This window comes from Ambystoma mexicanum, chromosome 6q, assembly GCF_040938575.1.
Source record: "Ambystoma mexicanum isolate Mex_15411 chromosome 6q, UKY_AmexF1_1, whole genome shotgun sequence".
NCBI lineage: Eukaryota > Metazoa > Chordata > Amphibia > Caudata > Ambystomatidae > Ambystoma > Ambystoma mexicanum.
In genome coordinates this window covers 697,204,019-697,228,212 of record NC_090937.1, presented here as the reverse complement: position 1 = coordinate 697,228,212, position 24,194 = coordinate 697,204,019, and the positions used below count along the sequence as shown (strand labels likewise).

Here is a 24,194-nt window from a genome sequence, read left to right as displayed (position 1 = left end):
CTCCTATGGATTTAAAAACTGCTTTCAATGCTGCACCTAAATCAAATATATGGCTCTCACTTCGAAATAAGTCATGTCACACTGCACTTTTTACCACAATACACAGCTTTTTTGATATATGTATGGGGGGCCTTCTACATCATTTACGGTTTTGAAAAAAAGTTGCGCCAAGGCTATGAGATAGTTCCTATTGTTTTATTTGTTGATTAATGATATGGTAGAGGAACGTACAGCTTTGGACACCTTTGGAAAGCAGTAGACATGGAATTCTCCCTCTTTGCCAATGACACCTTTCTCATTTCCAAGACTCCAACATCAGCTTGGCAAAGGGACATATCTCCCCGACCAAGTGGATGTAATTTCATTCCAGACTGACCCTCACAGAGCTTGAACTCTAAAATAAAATTGTTAATGTCCTGAGCTTTGGCTACCTGTGGGTGCACTTTAGCCAGGATGGGTTAAGATGCGCTCCACTGGGAGAAAGTGCTCTGGCCCTCTCTTGGCGAGGTGGTTCAACAGGTCCTTTTCTAGACTTTGGTGGGAGACTGCAGTAGCATCAGAAGCTTATTTCGATCAGGCAGCTCCTGCTGCCCTTTTCAGGGATGAAATACAGGAAAATCTACTGGAAACTAGTACAATTTCTCAGATGGCTGTAACAAAACATTCAATTTTTAAAATACTACTGAGTCTTCCAATTGGCACTCAGACATGCTGTTGCGCTATACGCTGGGGCACCTCAATATTACCCACTAATTTCAGCTGTGTTTAGATTAGTATTCAATATTGTATTTTCATCTCCTCTGCTCCTAGGGTTACTATTTGGTAATCAGTATGTCCCGCGGCCAAGGTTCATGCTTACTCACAAGAAACAGGTACTTTTGGTCTGCACCTCATCAACACCTCAGAATGTGTACTTGCCTCTCCCGCTCAACCCACTTATCACTCATTCTCCTCACCCTTCTCTTCCAGAACCCAGCTGCCAAGCTTCTATCAAAGAAGCAGAGGTTGAGTTTTATAAACCACGTCATGTTACACTTAACAGGTCCCTCTATGCAGAAGGCAAGCAAACAGGCTACCATCCTCAGCCTGTACTTGCTATTGTCATCAACATGCACAGAGACTTTGCACGAGTAGGAACACAGGCAATCCACGAGTAAGGGCCCTGTATCTTCATCGAGCTGTTCGTAGCACATCAGTAAGAAACTTCCCATGTGATCCTCAACATGCTTCACAACGGAAAAACACACAATGTTCTTGAGTAGGGGCATTAGTTTGATGTGGGATTGCACCAGAACCAAACACCGATATCTGTCCTCCTAACCAGGAATTTGCAGACCAGCACAAGGTCAGCAAGTGCAAAAGATGGTGACATGTTATTCCAGGGAGAAATGAAATAGCCCAGAAAGAAAACAAAACACAGCTTGCTGCTTTACCTCATAGCAGTCTGTCCATTACTTTTACTAGGAGGCAGTTCTGGCAGAATTAAATATGTTTAGCATCAGAAAGAAAGTTCAGTCTAGTATCCACTAGATGTCTGTGGCATGTTAGAGGAAGGAAAGTGTTAGGTACCTACTGTGTCAGAATGGCTGCTGAAGTGATTCAGCAACATTAGTCACAAAACAGTACTAGGCTCAGCAGTAAATAAAGAGTACTTCCTAACAAATGGGTGTATGGTTTAAAAATAAAAAATAAAAAAAAACAGTCTCACTAGCACATAGGAAGTGGGACAATGTCAGATTACTTAATTTGGAGAGTCACGTGAGGGCAAAGGTTCTCTCTCATCTACGGAGGAGCATCAAAAGATGAGAAAGGGGAAAAAACAGGAATCAAGGAACCCAAATACTGCAAAGATTTAGCAAAAACTCAAAACAAGAATCAACTTTTGAAACTCACATCAAGCAGGGAGAAACAAAAATATAAGTGACAAACTTGAAGGAAAATCACAAGCAAAAGCAGAGAAATTGACCATTTAGGGAGGATTAGTGCTATTAGCAGTAATTAAAAGCAGGAAAATATATTCTCCAAAAACTAAACAAAACAAACAAAGCAAATTACTTTTTTAACTTGATGAGTTTGAAGAACTATATATAGTTGTATGGAAAATAAGACAGTCAGAATGGAAAAACAAGTCCAGCAACTGAATATCATTTCATTTAATGCAAATGACTGGTACAATGCTTTCACTGGGCCAGCCATTACACCAATGCCCCAATAATGAAAATGGTAAAGTGACCATGAAACATTACAGGCCCCTATGATAATTGTTTGTTAGGGAGAATTATCTTAGAAGGCTAATTTCCCAAACCTAGTGAGTCCCCCAGCAGCTTTGCTGGATTTTTGGGGTTTGTTTTTTCTCCTGCTAAGAGTGAGACTCTTTTCCTCCCACTCTTAGGCATGATTTGAGGTATGTCTTTGACTTTTTGTGTGCTTATGGGCTATGGGGTCTTTTACTCCATAGGGTATCATCTGTTTTAGTGTGTGTGTTACACAGCACCCTCAGTGCAGTAACACAGGGGTGTCATAGTGATCCCCAAACATAGACTCCATACCCTGGGACTGACTACTGTCTCCCAGGGCATGTAAAGTCACTATTGGCTTTACTAGTCCAAAATTGTGAACAGAACCAGCACAAAGTACTGGAAGGGGTTAATTAGATTGTCCCTGGGTCTGTTTCCAAGGGGGAACTGTCCAGTCCCCCCTTGTCGAGTTTCTGGCTGGTGGCAGTGGTTACCACGCAAAATATTACACCTGAATATTTCCTATGGGATTTTCCCATTGATTTTAAACGCACCACTTTTTGGTGCAATGTTAAAGATACCGCCGGTTTATTCATTTAATATAAAATCACCGGTTGGGTCTTTTTGCCAGAACTCTTTTCTAAAATGGTGTTTGTGTCCGTCTCTGTAACTCCAACCAAGGTCGGGCCCTTTCTTCCACTTTTTGGCAGGCTTCTCCAGAGAAGCCCTCCAACTGGTGCCACTCTGTCTGGGTTCCACAGGATGTGTGGGTGGGGGAATTGGCACCCTAGACTGCCTTGCCTTAGCAACTCAAGTCACTCTGTTCTGATTGGCCCAGTGGTGAGCCAGCATGTATGAGTGACAGCAGGGCAGTTGAATGGGGGTTTTTCTGCATAAAAGCATGGCTTTTGGGACTGGAACTTGAGAAGTCGCCACAGGACCTAAGAAATCCGAAGAGGGGAGAAGCTAAGCCATCTGCAACAACGACACCACCGGTGGAGCCCTGCTGCAACGACCTCACCACTTTCCCGACGACAAGAGAAGATCTTCTGCTGAAAGAGTCTTCTTCCTCTGAGCTGGTGGGATCAACCAGTTCGCCATTTCGCCTTCCAGGACATCTCTTGGTCGAATTGCCCGTGCAAAGCACCCCGGCTGCCGGATAGCCAAGCTTCACCACTGTGACCGCGTATAACAGGAACGCACCTTTTTCACCGAACGGACTCCGCGGCTGGTCTCTTTCCTGGGCAGTGCAACGACTCCAAGTTTCCTCCTCGACAAGATCATCTCTTCCCCTGGTCTAAACCATGAACTGCACCCGCTGCCAGGAACAACTGCCACCGCTGGAGCTTCCTCAACTTTAAAGGTACTGTGTTCCACCTGGCCTCCCTTTCTACGGTTTGCGAAAGGTGACCCTTAAATCCTTGGCTTTCCAACTGGGTTGGCCCCCAGGCCTTCCAACTTTACCTTCTGAATCAACCCAACCTCTTTTGAACATTTTTTACAAAGACTTGAATGCATTTCTAAACTGTGTGATCTTGGGCACATTTCACCTTACTCCATTTAAAGTGGGCCTGGCCTATGACCTTTGGCTCTACAGTAGACTCTGCCTTCACTAACTTGTTTTGGTCTTAGAAAAGTGTTGGGAACGGTTTTATTTTTATGACCTGCCTTTTTCTCTCCCTTTAACTGAATTATTGGAGTGCCATCTAAGTTACGCACTCTCATCTGTTTTTACAAATAGTGGTGTTTTGACTTAGACTTGTCTAATAATTCTTTAGAGAGGTGTGTATACTTCTCTGATTGTGTTTGAACTTGCTTTGATTTATATTGCTAGTGTATTGCCTTAAGTGTGTGTTAAAGAAATAATTATATAATTTTGATACCAAGCTCTGGTCAGTGTTCTCTTGCTCTAAATGTGTTTTTAGCCCTATTGTGTATCCTCTGTATACTGCCCCACTCTTCTTGAAGTCTGACTTCTCAGCCACAGCTACCAGGTAAATCTGGGTGGTACAGACTGCTACCAATTAGTTTTACTGCTTACTCCTATAGTCTTAATCTTCTTGCAGTGGTCCCCAAGGGAACTGCACAGGATTCTGCTTAACACTGTTTCATAGCTTTCCTAGGCCTTTTCAGTCAAAACATTTTATGAGTAAGTTTCTGTTCCATTTATACAAAGTCAGTTAATTATAAACAGACAGTATAGGGGTCACCTCGCACAAGTAAAATTAGATTATCTTACCTTAATAGCTTCCAAAATGGGTTCATAGAGATCTGGAAATCCAGAATAATGATAGATCATGCAGTGCATCAACTCAGTAAATTGTAATAGGAAGGTCATGCTGGAAGGCAGTCCATCACACTTTAAAGACTGGACCAGATGAACAATATGCGGAACCACCTAAAGATGACAAAAAACTTTCTGGTAACAAAACTGCACACTGCCGAGTAATAATGCGACAACTTCATGCAGTGTGGAAAGGAAGACAACTGCAATCACATTTGTAAATAAGCTAATGTTATTGCCATTTTCTGTGGACAATAAAGATCCATTTTGAGTTTTCCATGCCACACATGGGCAATGTAAGTGGTGTTATTTAGTTTTTCTGGCTTTTTTCACATGTGAAATGTTTCTTTGCAGTGACCAAGCTACTCATAGTCCCAAACGCTTCCTTACTTCAAACCATAGGAATTGTTTTCAACTGTGCAACTAGTCAAGATAAGAACATGGTTGATGTTAAAGTTCCTGGTGGAGGGGTGTTCGGTATAGGATTAGACAACCCAGAGCTGCAACTAAGTAACAAACCTAATCTCACTTTCGGGCTCTCCAACATTGGCAACCACTGGTCCAGAAGAAAAAATAAAATAAACTCCTCTCTTTTGATGCTTATCCAGCTAGCCTCAGTTAGCCTCCGTAGTGGTGCCCTTTTGATAGCATTGAATTCATTCATGGCCCAACGATACCAATGTTTGCCTTTGGTCCTCTGCATCCCTATGGTACCCCCTTTTAAGTAATTTCCCAGATACCCCTGCAAACTCAAGTTGGGCCATGTTTAATATGCTAAGAAGACTTGTAACTATCTGGTGTACTCTGCTCAACATGGGGTTTAGTGCCAATGTGTGCCGAGATATCCATCTAGCAAACCTTAGGGGAATCATTATTTCTTTATTTCAAGCCATAGTCTTGGTCACTAATGAAGTACCAGGCTATTATGCAAGTCTATGCAAAAAGGACAATCATACTCGTCCTTGGCACTTAAGAGGTTAATCCAGGTTTCAATGTGGTTCAAGAATGAGGTCATGTGGCATAGAGGGCAGAGGTGGGTAAGATATTTCCAGGGACAACCGATGTATAATTAAGAGTCAACAGTGTAGGTGGGGTATCCTGCATGGTTCTATGTCCCTACATGGACAACAGTTATTTTCGAAGTTATTCTTTCGAAGAAATTACTTTGAAAAAACACCTGGCGATGTAACAACACGATACCATCCTGCACTTGAAGAGTTAGGCCAGAAAATGCATGTAAAAACTGAATAGCATGGGTTACAAGGCAAGCCCTGGTGGATTCCACAGGTTGAAAGAAAAATAGATGGAGCAGTGCGAGGCCCTTGACAAACCATGTGGTGCATCAATGCTACCTGTCAAACCTTGGCAAAAACAGTAACAGGCATAGTCCAAGCACTTTGTTGGGTCCATCAATTATCCATGCTTCACTAATTTTCCTCAAAGATCAGGCATAATTTCCTTTTCTTTCTTTAGGCTCATTCTTCCAATATAAAACACTACACATCATACATATACAGATGACACTACCATATCCCCCATCCAGATAGTTCTTATGCCTGTGTCGCAATTTTGTTACATCACTATGCCAGTCCATATTCTTAGGTGATCCCTTTCTACTTTCTCTTACTCTGGTCTGGGTGTCCCTGGAGGGGTCACGGTTGAGGAGAATTTTCAGTTTGTGTGCCAATTCCACATCATCCTGAGAGACCCCCAGCACTTTTGCTGTACTCCTAGGATGTTTTTATTTATTCTCCTGAGTGAGTGAGACTTTTTACCACTCACTCGTTGTTTTGGCTCTGACTTGGGATCACTATTTTTTCTGCCACTGTAATTCCTTTTACTTTAAAATCAAGTCATGCTTTCCTCCATGTATTTCACTGCAGGCACCCGTAATGGATTGTTTCAGCACACCGCACCCTATGTGCAGTGTTCCGGGGGAGCCCCTTGGGCTTCTCTTTTTATTTTCTTATTACTTTAGCCTGCAATACTGTTCTCCAGGATAGTAGGATACTTTTATCTTACTTACCTTTCTTTTTGTGGTATCAGCACACACCACCGTATGTGGAATCTCACTACTCCTGTAACTTTTATAGTTGCAGTAACAAACCTAAATGGCTGGTTGCAGTGGACACATTTTTCTACCATTTGGCGTAGCAAGCTGTTCTCACAGCTGCAGTAGAGCACCCATAGGTGACCATTTTCCCAAAATAGTCCCTGTCTTCTTTTATCACAATTTTTCATTTGTATGTTCCTTCTTGGCCCTTCTACCAATCCAGGTGGGGGTGGCCACACAGTTCTGCCTTTGGCGGGATTCCTTTGTGAAGTCTGCCAAGGCTCCAGTGTGTCTGCTGAGGCAGGACTTGAGGGAGAAGCCAGAAACATTGCATGCCTTTGTCTGAGAGCATGCCTGGCTAGAACCAGTTTGAAATGGACACTGCTGTCCTACACGGACAGCCACCCCCAGGTGATTGACAGGTCCACAGGACTGAATGAATGGGTTACTGCATAAAAGGCAAGGTTTTTGGGACAGAAGCATAAGTCGATCACTGGAACTGAAGCTCTGAATTAGACAAGAGACGCCTGCAGCAGCTCCAGTAACAGCAGAAGCAAGGCTGCTGTCCTGACTCTGTTTTTTAATTGACCAGGAAGCTCCGCCAAGGACGATTTCCTCCGTTGGGCATTGGTGGGAATAACCAGCCTCAAGACACCTCAATTTGAGCCGCCCACTTTACGTCCTGGAACTGCACTGCCTTGCCGTGGACGAACCTCGCTGGCATCCGTGTGGACCTTCAGAAGCACAAATCCTCTCCTCAGAGTCCCCTAACCAGAGTGCAGGGCCCAGAAAAGAAGATTCCAACCGGCGGTGATCGCTCACTCCTAGTTCTGAGAAAAAAGGTGCCAAAAACCACAAACTGAGGCGGGATTATGACAAATTCTTTGCTAGCAAGTCCCTCTCTAGACTACTGCTGCAGGAGCCCATCCAGGGTCCTCCTTTTCGTCAGCACGACCAAGGGCTAGGAGACTGGTTGCAGTCATAAATCCACAAGGCTTCCAGCCGCATCAGCCCGGAAGGGCCGCAGCGTAAGGGTCAGGCCTGTCTGTGCCTGTCTTGGCCTGACACGGCCACAGGGCCCACCATACTGCCCAACGCATCCCCAACTAGCCCCATACGGCGCAAAGTCAATCACATCCTGCCTAAACCCTCCGCCCATACGACCGGAGGAATCCAGTTTCCGCATGAATGTAGAACAATCCGCAAGCACCCGCAAAAAGATGCTACAAGTACCACAATTCTGACTACGGCAAGGCAAGTACCATCAAACATCACACTACGCCTGCTCCTCACCGTGCTGCCAGCATTGTGAACTATCTACGCGAACCAATTTTATCAGTGGTACGACACAAGAACTCATTTCGGCCTGCCACCGCTACACCTGCCCAAGCACATAAACACCCGCATACTGTAAGTGTACTCCTTCAATTTGGCTCTCCATGAGCGGTCTATGTAACAAATGACTGCTCTGCAACTCCGCCTTCTCATGCCTCGCCCTTCCGCATTGCAATGACCCTAATACCGCTTTATTCAAACCCATGTGATCCTTGCTGTATATGTGTGGATCGTATCTAGCGAAACGCTACCATGCCTAGTCAATGCAATCCAAAGTGTTTTAGCTGTTCACCTGATTTTCGAATTTAGGTGTTTCTCTGCCTCACTTAATCAATGCAAACTAGTGTGTTTTAGCTGCTTACTTGATTCTCGAATTTAGGTGGTTCTCTGCCTCACTTAGTCAATGCAATCCAGCGTGACACTAGATACTTTGTGATTATCATACTTAGTTGAAGCCCCGCCCCACCTAATATATGCAATCCGAGGTGATTCCCAACGCTCTTGTGATTCTGAAGACTACTGCCCAGACCTCCCAGCCCTTAGGAACCTAGCAACTCAAGAACCAGCTGATGATAGACACATGTCCACCGTTCATACCTCCTTCCACCAAAATGTACCTACCAGGTATATACTCAGTATTGCTGAGAGTCATCATCCACCTTATCCACTTATCTAGTCATCTCAGCCCCCTCCGGCTCGACGAGCATGGTTAGCACCTCCCCTCTCACCATGTACCTCTCTACACCGTGCAACCTCTCTGCTAGAAACTCCAAACTACGCGCCAGACTCCCCAAAATATAGGAGCCCAGAGCAAGGGATACTACCCATACCAAATCATCTAACTGGCCCCAGCCTTATATCGTGGCTACCCCATCCAACAACCGCACAGACTTACCTAAGCCCAGCCGAACTAATACTACAACCAAACCAACTCGATTATCAACTTCCACACCTACTGCTAGTAAATCTGCCACTACACCTATAAGAGGTGCTCTAATCAATGCGAGATCCGTAGTAGCCCACGCGACGGATATAGCAGACCTCATCCTAATGGAAGAGCTAGACTTCTTAGCCATCACAGAGACCTGGCTTGATGCTGCCGCTGGCCCAACCCTTGCGCTAGCCATCCCTGAGAATTTCTCCATCCTCCGAGCAGACAGAACATATTCCAGAGGCGGTGGCCTTGCTATAATCGCCAAAACCCGCCAAAACCCACCTCAACCTTAAACCTGACACTACTGACCACTACTCATCATGTGAATTTCTCACAGCCAAGCTCCCCACCACTAACTCCGAAACCATCACCATCCACCTACTATACAGACCCCCGGGACCCTTAGGTTCCTTCGAGGAAGACCTCAACTCCATCCTCTCTAACAACTTAAAAAATACCTCCCAAAGCCTTCTCTTAGGAGACTTTAACCTTGGCTACAATGACTCTAAAGACCCCAAGCGTCCACCATTAACAACACACTGTTAGAACTAGGCTACACCTAAAGAGTGTCTACCCCCACTCATAACAAAGGGAGAACCCTTGATTGGATAGCAGACCACAACTGCGTGATTTCCATCACTGCCATCACCCCGCAACCTTGGTCAGACCATCACCTTCTCTCCTTTACACTTGAAACGTCTAGTCCAATCCCCAACAACTTCCTAGCCACAGCTATCCCGACTAGAAGCAAGAAAAACCTAACTGTGGAAAAACTCATCCCTCTCATTCTACCAACACTGAACCAACTCCCAGCCTACTCCAACCCCCATCACCTCGTTGAAAGCTACAACAATAGCATGCGCCTAGCCCTAGACGCCATCGCACCACTAAAGCTGAGAAAATGCAAGCCGATAAAACACCTGAATACCTGGTTCACAGCCCACCTAAAAGCCCTTAGATTAGAGAAACGCAAAAAGGAACACATTTGGAGACAAGCTCCCACAGACAGCAATAAGCTGATCCTCAACAAAATAGTTTCTACCTACAAAAAAGAAATCTTCCGCGCCAAACAAGAATCGTACAACCTGAGAATACTCCATGCCAAATCCAGCACCAAGAACTGTTTACCATATTAAAAGAGCTAGAGACACCCATCCCTGCCCCAGACACCTGTAAGAAAGATAAACAATGGTGCACCAGCATCCAAAATTCCCTGTCCAATAAAGTTGCAGGCCTCCAAATCAAAATTAATAACAAGAAAGAGGCTTTATGCAACTCTTCCAAACCCAACAACACCCCCCGCGCACCTGTCCTCAACACTCTCACACCAACCCCCTCACTCGCTTCAGCTTCTCCAAAGTTTCGACACCTAGAAGTTGAAAAAAATCATACTAAGCCTCAAACCATCTAACTGCCAAGGTCACTTATTCCCACCTCAAATCATCAAATATGCAGCCAGAGACCTATCACCATTCATTACCAAACCTATCAATGCCTCCTTCTCATCAGGTACTATCCCCAACAACCTCAAAGAATCCTGGGTCCTCCCCCTACTAAAAAAACCTTCACTAGACCCAGCCATACCCACTAACTACAGACCCATCACCACCGTCCCCTTCCTATTTAAAATCCTTGACAAAACAGCCTTCAAAATTTCTTGAACCAAACCATCTCCTAGGAGTCCGGCAATCAGGATTTAGACCCCAACACGGCACAGAAACCGCTCTCATTGACCTCAAGGCCCAAATCAACACTCAGAGATAATGGGAAAACTGCCTTACTGCTCCTCCTAGACCTCTCGGTAGCATTTGATCTTGTTGATCATAAAATCTTATGTAGCCACTTAGACTCGGCTGCCCACTTCTCCCAAGAAGCTATTGGCTGGATCAAATCATTCCTGAGCGATAGATCCATGTGCGTCTTTTCTACCACGGCCTCCGCAGACCCCATCCCCATCACATGTGGGGTCCCTCAGGGGTCATGTGTCTCCCCCACACTGTACAACGTGTTCACTAAGCCCCTGTTTGATGATCTTGACGGTCTGGGTATCACCCACACTAACTATGCTGATGATACCCAGATCCTCATCCCGCTGACGGGAGATTACAACACGGATTTGGCCTTGGTGAACATGGTGTACCTCATCATCAAGGCATGGATGGCCTCCCATAGTCTATGCCTGAATGACGACAAGACCGAACTCATCATCCTGGGATCAGCCACAAACCTAAACAAATTGGACCCCAACTACTCCAGCTTCACCATAGACGGCAACTCTATAAAGGTAGCCAAGGAAGTGAAAACCCTCGGCATCTACCTCGATTCCACCCTCTACTTCCATAAACAGGTCAGCTCCATGGCCTCCACCACAGCCTATACATGCAAGCTTATACGCTCGGCCAAACCCTTCCTTTCCACCCAAAGCTGCATTACTCTAGCCAGAGCCCTCATACTATCCAAACTGGACTATTGTAACTCCCTCTATGTACGTGCCAACAAACAGGTTACCAACAAAATCCAGATCCTACAGAACAATGCTCTCAGAGCAGCGCTTAGCTTCCCTAAAAGAGAACACATCTGGAATATTAGGAGAAATCACAACTGGCTCACCACCTCGGACAAAATCCTGCTTAAGGTAGCCTCCCTCACTCACAAATGCCTTAACAATGCAGCTCCCCGTTATTTAGTCAATAGAATAACTATATACACGGCCAACAGACACACCAGAAACAGCAACCTGCTCGCTGTTCCCAGATTCAAGCGAACGAAAATGGGTGGCTACAGCTTCCAGGTGAAAGCAGCCCAACACTGGAACACATTACCACCCTCCGTTAGAGCACCACAAACCTATCACCAATTTCGGCGTAACTACATCCAGTGGCTAAAGAACAAAGACCAATAACCGGCACCATTTTGTAATTACTGTTAATTTGTTCAACTTGTAACTCTATCGCTCTGCCTCTTGTAATCGTACTTCACTGTTTCCTTTGTAACTGCATTACCTCACTGTATCCTTGTAAAATAATGTAAATAATGTACAGCACTGTAACTAAGCTTAGAATATACTTGTAATGTTTGCGCCCTCATACCTTCTGGTCCAGTGCGCCATATAAATAAACAAACAAACAGCTTCTTTACTCTGAATATACTGTGGGGGTTGGGATAAACTTACCTTGAGCCATGTGTGTCAGTCCTTTGCTTGTTTGGGTGTTCACCAATTCCAGTTGCTCAGGCCTAACAGCTTGTGCCCCTATAGGAAGGCTTCTCCAAAGCTCCTTGTAACCTTTGAAAGAACAACTAACTTGCTACATCCCTGTACAAAGAATATTTCCATCAGAACTGTTGCATTCCTATTGACTTGGGGATTGCTGGTTTCCCTACAGTAAATCTTTAATTCCTACTGGTTTTGGCAATATTCGTTTCCCTCCAAAACCTGAACTGAAGAACTCCTTTCTAGTTAGGATGAAGACTGCCTTATCCATTCAAAGAATAGCTAGTGTTGCTTACTTAATAGCTTATTGTTGATTATTTCCATTCTTAACTTACAATGCAGAGTTGATACAAATAAGTGTTTTTATTGACCTGAATTCACTTCGTGTGTGAAAAGAAAAGTACATGATAATTTACTCACCTGCTTTATTCCCGATTATCGGGAATGTGCGTTTGATGTTATTACTTGCCTTTCATGTAACTAAGTGTGCAAGTGTTTCTTTGGATCTGCATATGTTCCGATTTCTGTGTACTGCTTTACAGCTCACATTTCTCCTCCTAAAATAATCCTGGATGCTCTACCACTACCAATCCTTGGGTAGTACAGGCCTATATTAGAAGTTGGGGCCCTAAAACCAAGGGATAAGCCTTATAGAGTCCAATCCCAATTGGACTTTAGAAAAATTTACCGAACAGTCACAATGCCGATATTTATTGGAAACGTTATTCGCACAACAAGACCACTAAGGTGGTAACTGGTGCTGTACAAAAGACTCAACGTGCCAGGCATTCGCTCCCAGCAGACTCTACTCTTGTGGAAACTTGATGCCCTGGAGACTTTGGATGGAGCTCCATAAGTCATGGAAGGCAGGCCTTGGTAGAGAATGGAGGGAGCCAGTCAAAGCTAGTGGGAAGCACCAGCCACCCACTTCAGCCTCTACTGTTTGAGAAGATGCTGGAAGTGGGCAGTGTGTGTGGCTTGGGCATGTGAGCCACAAGCTTCTGAAAAACAAAGAGAAAGTGAGAACTGGAGATAAGTCTGACTAAATAGTGTTAATGCGCAGGCCTAAAGGCTGGCATGGCTGCATGCAACAGCACTCCCAGCATTCATAAGACTGTTGCAACATAGCCTGTCGCTGTTCAGTAGGTTGCCTGTGCATAGTAGCAGTCTGCCTGTCCGAAGTTTATAAAGTATTGCTACTGATGGGGGCTACAATTTCTGCAAGTGGCAACACCCCTACTTTCTAGCCCACAGACCACAATGTTAAGGGGCGATTTCAGAGGGCTTGTTCTAGGCATTACTGAGAAATCTCACTACCTGGCCCCAAAGTTGCTCAGCCATGCCATGCCAATGAGTGAACAGAAATGTGTTAACATTGAGGAGAACAAACCCCGCCGATCCCCCCCCTTTCCTAGGCTTGCCTCTGTACATTGGCTGAAGTGCTCAATTGGAAAATATCGAGATGTGCAGCTTAGGATGCATATAAAGCAACTACCTTTGGAAACACGTTTTTATTTCTGCATGTGAGCACTCCTAATTAAATAACTAAGTGCATGCGAAGAAATAAAGGGAAGAGTAGTTGTGTTTATTGCATATCTGTAGCTTATTGTGTATCTTTTCATTGCAATGAAAAAAGACAGAAAAGAGCAGTGAGAATTAGACAATACATCCAGGTGAGAATTGCATCTGCTTCAGACAGAAGTTGTGTTTAAAATGATCAGACATTATTGGAGGTACTTGGCGAGCAAGATAAAAATATGTTTATGTTGGGAAATATTTGTTTTTGCAACTTTCCCACCATAGTTTCCTATGGACCCCGTTCTTTTTTGCTGTGTTTTAATCCTATCCTGACTTTTTGAAGGAAGTAAAGACTTCAGCTTCCCTTCCCTTTTGCTATTGTTATGGAGAAACTGATCAGTCTTTCAGATTATCAGCACTGGTAAACGTTGTTTCCCTTTTTAATTCTTGTACTTTTTAGCATTGCCCACAATATTGTGCAGTGCAATGTGGATACCTTTTTACACCCGAGATTTTTACACATAGGATTTTTGGTTACTTTTTACATTTGCCTAAAGACAAGCTGGCAAAAAGGTTTACCATTTGTGCATTATTTTTAGTGTGCACATTCGCGTTTTCTACTTATGCCACAAGATTCTTGCATGCTTATTTTACCATACTGTTTGATTTCCTGCCTTGCCAGATCAGGAAATTCATTCTAAGGTCATGCGCTTACCTGGGAAAGGTGCTGCTTTCGCGGGCTAGTGACGCCTTCGTATGGGTGGCCCAGGAAGAGGGTGGGACTGTCGAAGTCCATGCCACATCTGTGGGGCAAATGTGAAACTAGTGGTTGTCCCCAATTGGACAACTACTGGATGTTTGAATGGTGCAGATCCTTACCATTTGCGGGCTTTGATAGCTGTTGGAAACATAAACCTTCGAAGACAACCACCCTGCTGACTACACCTGGAGTGGCCCAGCATCCCTTCCAGTAGCCAGTCCAGTGAAGCCCTGCTCCTCTGCCTGATGTCAGAAGACCCGGAGTGGTGCTTCAGTCCGTGGGCTAGTGCGACCAACTAGTCCAAACACCTTAGATGATCCTGCCCTTCTGAGCCTTCGGAATTTTACATGGACTTATCAGTGGACTGACCAACTCTCTCGCTGGCTACCTTGCCAGAAATGTCATTCCGTGTTCGAGTCCGGAACTTCGGAAGTCACTCGCTTGTGAGACAAGTCACATTCTCTCAAAATGTCAATGTCCCAGCATCAAGAGATCCTGTTCTGGTGCAGCTTCTGTGAACGTAACTGGAAGGACACCTGTCGTCGCTTTTGTGTAGAGACACTCATTGTAACTCACCTGCCTTTGAAGTGTCCTGAAGAGGCCTCCATCAGTGTTCTTGCATTTCATCGATAGGTTGCATCTTGCAGCTACACCCGACCGGAACAATCTGCAAACCTGCAACTCCTGGGCACCTCTCACCGGAACCAATGGCGGAAGATGGAGTCCCCAGTGACCCCCAGAGCATGGACATCTGTGCAAATCATGGACGGGGGTGGGGTGGTAAATAAACACAGTGCATCTGTCCCTCCGCTATCCTCCATAGGATAACATTAAGAACAAGTCCATTTGTATGGTTATTCTATTCCACTCACCTTTTGGTCGTCGAACCTGGGTAAAGTACCCTGCTCTGGGTTAGCCTTCCGTCTTAAAGGCAGGAAAACACATACTTACCTCTGGTAAAATAATTGCATAACCTTTAAACTATCACCAACACAAGACTATTGAACTTCCCCACAGACACACTATTCTGGTAAGGATTGTGGCTCCTGTGACTTTTGGAAACAAGGCCCCCTTAATCTTAGGGTTTGGACATCTTAAGAAAGGTTGTCTTGTGATTTGGTTCCATCACTGACTGTATTACAAATACCTGCTTTTGCTAACTAAGTTATTTAATGGATATTTGAACCTGTGGTGAGTGAATATATTTGTATCATAGGGTTGTGTGATACTACATGTTAGATTCATTTCCCAGTGTGTTCAGATGGCCTTTAATAATGTTTTTATACTTACTGTCCAAATTGAATTATTGTGTGCCACACTCTCTGCACTCATTGAGGGCTCCAGACTTCATTTGCACTCTCCTGAGAATAATCCACGACTGCTTATCCATGTACCTTGGTTGGGTTTTGGCAAACCTCTCGGAATTCACTACAACTACTATGGCCTCCTAACATCTGTCCACCAGGCCAGATTCTAGAAATCCATCTTAACTGTTTATTTTTACCAGTGTTCCTATCGAACCAGTTTGTCATGATGCAGTTTTTGAGATCGAGTTAGTTTTTGAATGAGAGCGCATAAATGAATGTGTGATAATAATCAATGACTGGGTTAGTGAGGCTGCCAGTTGGTGAATCTGCAATTGAATATGTAAAGTGCATGTGAAATAGCATGCCTATTGAACGAGTGAGTTTGTTGCAGAAGCAAGGTGTGACTGAGCAAGAAGTTCAGTAGAGCGTCAGTGGTTTAATCAGTCCAGAAGGTACACGTGTACAGTTCACATTGCTGACGAAATTCATCTTTTGCACATGAAAACAAAAAATACCACACGTAAATGATATGGATTTGGGGACATCACAGGTATATTTGGAGATGAGGTTTAATATCACCCTGACATTACACATAGTTTTGTTTCTACTTTGTAGATCGGTGGTGGTTGACATGGATTTCCGTTCTGTAAATTCTTGGGGCGGTCATCTTTTCGACATTCAAGGCTAATTTTGGGGGATGAATTTGCCAAAAAATCTAAATGTACTTGCTGATTGATCATCGCTTTAGGAAGGAGAAGTGGGGAGCAGAATGCATGCTGTTAATGTCGGTAAAAAGGGGACAGCAAAGTGCAGGTGTTCACATCTGGCGAGTCAAACGTTTCGGGCTATCCTCTTGACAGGCATGAATGGGAAGAACAAATGACTTACCCCTGATAATGTTCTTTCTACTGGATGTTCCTACCGCATATTCCTCATCTTTGATATACTACAATATCCTGCTTCCAGCTTTGAAAAACATCCACAGCCGAGGGTGATGTCACGACCCTCAGCCCTGATCCCCACTGGCAAGCCCATTGGCCAGGTGGAATCAGGGCTCGGATCACTAATAAGGCCTGGCATCCACTTCTCAGGCCCTCTTGGGGCCAGTCTTGGCGCCTTTGGCGCCAGGCTCATCAGTAAGGAAAGACATCTGCTTGAGGAACTACTTTATTTAGGCTTTCAGCCAACATGGAGGCATCCACATAGCTTGATTCCTAGAACCAAGCTATGCGGTCTAGTGTTTTGGGTGTGGTGACCTAGGGACTACTTAACCTGGACTACTTTACAGTGGCTATTTAAACCACACTCGAACAAGACAACAACACGCTTCGCGTTACTTTGCTTCTAGCAACGTGACGCTCACTGTGTCCAGCTTTCTCACGAGCCTGGTGAATTCCGGACCTGCAGAAAAACCAAGAGCATAATCTTACCTGCATTCATCATCCTTCACTGCTCGCAGCTCCTGAGCAGCTCTGTTGGTGGAGTTCACGCCCGGATCGGAGGACCTGAGAAAAGGAGGAAGACATCATTAAAGGAGGTAGTGGAGACATTACAACCACAAAGCGCTTAAAGACTTACCTGGTTGGTTGCTTTTCGACCGGCATAGCTCCGGAACTCCATCTGCGCTGGGAACTCACCGCGACCTACGAAAAGAGAAAAGCACAGGTCAGTGAGGACAAGACATTGCTGCGCTATGCAAAGCGCCTCCTTACCGCATCATAGCGCTATAGCGCGCAATTATCTCCCGGTAAGAACCAGCATATCCAGTTCTCCAAGCGGACACTCCGCGCTCCTAGGGAGGTTGCTCCTAGGGAGGTTAAAAAAAAGAGACATTTAGAACAAAGAAAAGGCATGCAAGAATTACAACGCCATCAATCGCAATAAGACCTACCTGGAAGACACTAAAAGGGCAGCAGTCAGTGAAGTAACTGGACCGCCCGCGCCCACATAAGACAACGCTCCAGTTGCCTCAGTTCATGTTTTTAATCTCACCAGCACAGCCGCCTTGAATACTAAAAAGATGTGAGCATTAATGGAGAGGAAGGTGTAAATCACAGAAATTCTCCCAGATGACAGAGGGGCAGGTTGGGAAGGCGATGAGGAATAAGTGGGAGGAACATCCAGTAGAAAGCAAGTAATTTGTTCTTCCAATGGATTGTGTCCTCCCACGTATATCTTTGATAGACTCCCAAAGCAGTATGTTGAAGGAGGAGGGAATGGAGAATTGATTTCTGATTTATGCTGTGTAGAACAGCCTTCCCAAATGTGGGGTCCTGGCCAGATTGAGAATACAGGCATTAATGCTTTGTGAAGATATGCAATGAAGACCAGGTAACAGCACAACAGATGTCCTGCACCAGCACTCCACTCTGAAGAGCAGAGGAAGTAGCCACCCATCTTGTGGAATGAGCCCTCAGACCTTCGGAGACTTCATTACCAGCCAGGTTCGTAACATTAAAAAATGCACACGATAATCCACTGAGACATGGTCTGTTTTGGTACCGCCTGTCCCATCTTGTGATCAGCATAACCTACAAAAAGTGGTTTGTACTGTCTGAAATTAGAGAGTCTGCTAATATGCTCAACTCTCTATTGGGAGGGTGGAAGGATGGAAAAAAAAAATAGTTTGTGCCAGATGAAACTGCGAAACCACCTCCAGTAGAAAAGAAGGACCAACCCTCAAAACTACTTTATCCTTATGGAAGATCGTGAATGGCTGTTAAAAAATGTGTGACTTTCCAACTCTTAGCACCTCTACACTGGAACTTCCTTCCTCTTGCTATCCGTTCTTCCCCCACCTTCACTTCATTCCACACTTCCCTTAAATCTCTCCTTCTCCATTCTCCTCCTTGAAACCCCTTCCCCCTACTACTCCCCCCCTTCCTCACTCTTTTCCCCGACTTTCTCCCCTCCCCTCTCCTGCCTCCCCTATTCCACCCTCCCCTTTCCTCCTCCTACCCTCCTTCTCCACCCCCCCTATCCTGTCCCATCTCCCTTTCCTCCCTATCCCCTTCAGTTAATTGATCTTCTCACTGTTTTATTGTTTGATTGATTCATATTGTAATTGTTTCAACCGTTATATCGTTAATGTTTTATGTATTGTTGTTCCATGTACAGCGCTTTGGCATAAGGCGCTTTATAAATCAATAAATACAAATACAAAATACAAAAAAAGGCTGGAGCTGGCCAACTCTGCAAGCTCTGGTAATAGCCATTAAAAACAGTTTTTAAAGAACGCATCCCGGATACGAATGAAGAGGATCGAAAGAAGCACCTCCTCAGGAAACTGAAGACCAAATTGAAGTCCCAAACCGGAATATAGGAACCGGCGGGAAGATATTAGTTAACCCCTTCAAGAATTGGGTGACAACAGGGAGTTTGAAATATGAGCCCTGCTCCAGCAAATGCTTGAAAATGGACAGCGCAGCCAGATAGCCCCCTGCCGTAGAAATTTAAAAGCCCCTGATGGGTCAGATGCAGAAAAAAAGATAAGTAAATGGGTCTATTTTCTTGTCTCTACACATGCTGCAATACTTGTTCCAACAACAGAGGTATAGAGCCTTTGTTGCAGGCCTTCTGGCCAAAAGCAACACCTCCATTACATCTTCCGGAAGGTCCCAATGCCTGCATCTGCACCTCTGAGAAACCAGGCATGAAGGTTCGGGATTCTGATGTCTGGGTGGAGGAATGCAACCTCCTTCCTGAGTGAGCAAATCCTCTCTGAGGAAGACTAACTGGAGGACAGAAGGGTACAACTCCAGATGTTCCGGGTACCACGTCCTCCTGACCCAATCCGCAGCAACCAGTATCATGGACTTCCCAAACTTTATCAACATCTTGAGTACAGGAGGAATGACTGGTACTGGTGGAAATGCATACAGATGTGGAAAATCCCATTCCACCACAATTGCATCCTCCAGAGCTCCTCTGAGGAAATTCCCTGGAGCATACAAGTCCCATTTCCTGTTGACACTCAAACACTAGCAGGTCCACTTGAGGGGTCCCAAAGGGCGAAGATCTCAAAAGGGACTTAATGAGCCAATTCACACTCGTGGGAGACTGCTCTGCCTGCTCAGCATCCCCAGCTGTGTTCTCTTCTCCGGCCAGGTGAACAGCCGACAGAGAGACTCCTTCTTGCAGTGCCCAAAACTGGAGCTGCATTGCCTCTCTGAACAGTGGCAGTGACCCTGCACCACCTCTCTTGTTGACGTAACAAATGGCCACCATGTTGTCCGTCACTATCAGAACACTTTTCCCATACAGATTGCAGTAAGGCCAACAGCTCTAAAAGGTTGATTTGTAGTTTGGACTCCGATGGAGACCAGCAACAGCTGATTGTCAGATCGCTGAAATGTGCTCCCCAACCCGTGAGGGAGGCCTCCGTCACTACTGTTATCTCCGGCCATGAATGCGAAAAAGGTTTTCCCTTCAGCACGTTGTCCTCACAGGCCCACCACAGGAGATTCTGTGTGACCCTGATCGGGACCTGAAGCATGTCTGTCATCTTGCACTGGGATCTCAGGGCCCACTGGAGAGAATGTTTAAATTGATCTGACCGCTTGGGCCACACCACACTCAAAATCCAATGATACAATAATTTATGAAAAGCACAGATTGAGGACCAAGTAAAATCGTGTTTCATTTTCAAAAGGACTGTTTAGTGAGGTTTGGACCCCGACAGATAAATCAAGGAAGTAGCGAAACTTGGTGTACCATTATTAAGAGAACAGTTGAGTTTAGGAGAGTGATCACACTGTAATCTGGGAGTTGATCCCAACGGTCATATATAGAAAGTGCCCTGAGGAAGATCGATTGTAGGGGTCGAAAAACGTGTTGGCTTTTCAGTAAAACTCATAATTTTAAATGGACTGGTTCATATATTTAGTCAATGAGACTGTCTAGATAATTGTATTTCGAGTGTGGTGTGCCACAAGTGGGCAGACTAATTTAAACAGTTTCCATTTGTGAGCTTGGGCTTTGGTCACGTTTTTCTGACCAATGCAAGCAACAAAGCATTTTTTAGAGTTTTGTAAGTATCTTTCAATCAGTATTGTAGATCGGTCAAATGAATGGTAACCCATCTTTCAGTATTCACATTTGAGAAACCTCATGCTTGGACAACTTCTGGCACCAGAAAAATGCAGGGTGCCATAAGACAGAGCAACTTCAGAAAATAGAAGGCAGGTAGACGCCAGGCACTCTGAAATGTGTTAAGCATCTGAAAATGTGCAGAGCCCTTACCTCGGGTGACAAAGCTTTCCCAAAGGAAGAGTCCAGGACCACTCCAATTAATTGAAGCTTCTGGGAAGGTGTCATGTGGGACTTCTTGAAATTGAGGGAGAACCCCAGCCTGTGGAGGGAGTGACAGGTGCTGCTAAAATGATCAGCCAATCGACCATTTAGGGATATATGTGAATTCCACCCCTTCTCAGATTCACTGCCACTACTGCCATCAACTTGGTGTAGACCCTCAGGCAGAGGTCAGCCCGACGGGCATACTCGAAACCATTAGTGAGCGCTTCTGATGGCGACTCTCAGGTACTTCCTGTGCTTGCGATTTATGGGCACATGGGAGTAAGCATCCTGGAGATCCAATGACACGATCCAATCCTGGAGCTGAAGGGCCCGAAGGCTCTGCAAAAGATTAACCATCTTGAACTTGTCCTTCCTGAGACACTTCTTTTTGGGGGATCAGAAAATAAAGAGTGTGTCAGCATTGATTCCCCTCCGCGGCAGGTACCATGTCCATTGCACCTTTCTCTAACAAGGTTAAAACTTCCTGTAAGAGGAGCAGGTCTGCATCCTTCAAGGACTGGCCTCTTGGAGGACAGTCTGGAGACCTTTTTAGAAAAGGAAGGCAGTAACAATGAGCAACTGTTTGCATCAGAAGTAATACTTTGCCATTCTTCCAGATCTTGCACACACCAACAACCTGCCCCCTACCACAGTCCTGTGGATTAAAGTCTCAAAGTGGTTTTGGTGCTGCAGAAGACAGAGGGAGAGAGTGTTGAAGCGATCCTACCACCACGTCCTCATGAAACACAAGGCTGTCTCCTCTGCCCCTCTTCGTGAGAACTGTCCACTCGATCTCCTCACGGATGAGTAAAACTGAAAGGACCGACACATCCAACCGTGAGGAGTGGACTGGTTCTGCTGAGTGCTGCAATTCGTCAGCCTCAAAGACTTAGCTGGAGCCTTTGAAGACTGCAGTTCTAAACTCTCGTCCGGCTTAGAGCCGAAAGGCCGAGAACCTTCAAAGGGCATAGCATATCCAAAAGCGTAGTCTGAACAATAGTTGCGAAACCCGATTTCAGCAGCCATGCGAACATTCTTGTCACAGTGCCAACCGCCATCAGGCGACTTACACAATATGCTTTGTCTAATCCAGACTGGCAAGCTTTGTCATCCTGCACGACATTCAGAAAACCTTCTCTTTCCTCCACACTCGGGGATGTGCTCAGCAGCCATCGCCGCAACTTCCCAGAATATGAGAAAATGTAGCCAAGGCACAAGTGGCAATAACTGCTTTCAATGCCATGCTTTAGCAGGTTTGTCACATTTCTTGGCCCTGCGAGGTGAAATCTCCCTCAAACTCTTGTCCCCCCAAAGATCACATATTCTATGGGGGTTTTGCATGAAGGCCTACACAAGCCGAATTTCCCTTTCTTCTCCTTTAAGGCCTTAACCATGATCGACTGTCACGAGCAGAGTCGTCAATCTTATGGCTTGTTCCAAGCACCACAGACATATCCGGCGTGGGTCAGTGATGGACATCTTAGACCTGCAATCCGAACATCTCTTAAACCCAGTTTTCAATGTAGACAGTCAAATAACTCGATAAACAATAAGAAAATCGCTCAGTCTAGTGAACCGTTAGGAAAGATTTAATTTAGGTGTAATTTCCCTCCATTGGTGGACCCCTCAAACTGTTTGCTTTTGTTTGACTTTTTCCAGTGGAGCCCAGCCTTCAGCTGAACTCCCCTGTGCTTTTGGTCACTTGTTATGGAGAAACTGACACGCCCTTCAGACTGTCAGTACTGGGAAACTGTTTGCCTTAGTCTTTGACTATGTTGCCATTTCTTGGTAACTTTGTAACAGTGCACAATGTACCTTCCAGTACCGTGCGCTGGGGTCCTTTTTGTTTTATGGCTCTAGACACCCGCAAAGGATTTGTGGGTGATTGTACGAGTGGGCCTGGGATGAACTGGTGGCAGCAGTTACTGTTTATAATGTTTTACTTCTTTTTACTGAATCACACTGCGTTTACCGTGTTTGGTTCAAGACCGTGGCCAGGTCCAAAAATGGCCAAGCTACAAAGTCTTTTGTTCTGTCCCATGGCCGTTTTGTCCCTTGCCTACACCCAGGTCGAGTAACCCGGGTTTTCCTTATTTGGGCATGCAGCCTCCTACGAAAAACCGATCTCTTTCACAGGGTTCTACCGGTCACGTGTGTGTTCCCAGGAAGCGGGTTGGGATTGTCTGGTCCCAATCACACTACCAGTGCCAGGATTTCTGGAGTACCTGAATAACAGACCACTGTGGACCATGATTGGTCCACGACTGGGATGCCTGCAAGAGAGCATATCTTCGATTGGAAGTCCTTCATGTTGGCGCAAAGCTAATCTTGGATAAGAGAAGGGGCTCTGCATCCATTCCAGGTCGATGAACTGAGTTCTCACCAAACTACAGAAGGAGCCAAGTCTCCTGCACGAAGAAACAAGACGTGTGAAACCGCCAGAGACACTTTGTAAGGTTTTGGCACCTTTCACCCTCTACTGTCCCACCAGGCCCCTGCTTTCTTCTTTGATCAAGAAAGCCTGCCAAGGCGCATTGCCCCTTTGGAGTAGTGGGAACTACTCTTGGCGCTCCCTGCTTACCCACCGAATGAGCCCATTTGGAAGTGTTCCTGGGCCATCCAGTGAACTGTCCAGCTCTACCTCAGGGTATCCCACAGAACCAGCGCCGTCTTGAGTGCAAACACGAGACATCGCTTACTTGTGGTCCCGTGCAGTCTCCTGCCAAATTTTGCAGGCCTAGCTCCTCTGGGTCCCGAATTAGGGGCGTGCGTAACGCTGCCTGCATCAGTGATTCCTGCGTCACTACCTGTTGTCGACGGTCACTGTAGATCCCTTGCTGTTCTGCACTCTTGTGCCCCGAACCCTTCTGCACTGGAATTGTCTTCATAACTCCTTCGGAAGCTGAGAAAAGGCAACTGTCCCGTCACGGACGATCATTCTCCCCTGCAGCCGCTGAGAGCCGGTGCGCCACAAAACTGCAGGACTCAAACCTGCTAGCGACCTCGACTAAACTGGCAAAGTTTGGTCTGGACTGTGCCGAGGGCCGATGAGTACTTGCATCATTTACCGGTGGCCCCCTGACACAACCGATAACTTTAGGCACAAGTATCCCTGAAAGGTATTCGATTTTAGCTGGGTTAGCCTGTGCTCCCTAGCTATTCTCACCATTTGAAAACTGTTCTGCCGCCAAGGGCATACCCTACTCGAATAGTTGGAACCAATTCTTCTTCGCCTCAAGCCCCTTCCTGACTTGCTACAG

The 24,194-nt window shown here is 45.5% G+C and overlaps 1 protein-coding gene across 2 annotated transcripts in view; it reads right to left on the bottom strand.

Moving 5' to 3' along the window:
• Positions 1-24,194, bottom strand: part of USP38 (ubiquitin specific peptidase 38) — an 839,905-nt gene that overhangs the window by 391,006 nt on the left and 424,705 nt on the right. For both annotated transcript variants that reach the window (XM_069631202.1, XM_069631201.1), the window contains exon 5: positions 4,477-4,635. In XM_069631202.1, coding sequence (XP_069487303.1) covers positions 4,477-4,635 — 159 coding nt within the window. The remainder of the gene's footprint in view (positions 1-4,476; positions 4,636-24,194) is intronic.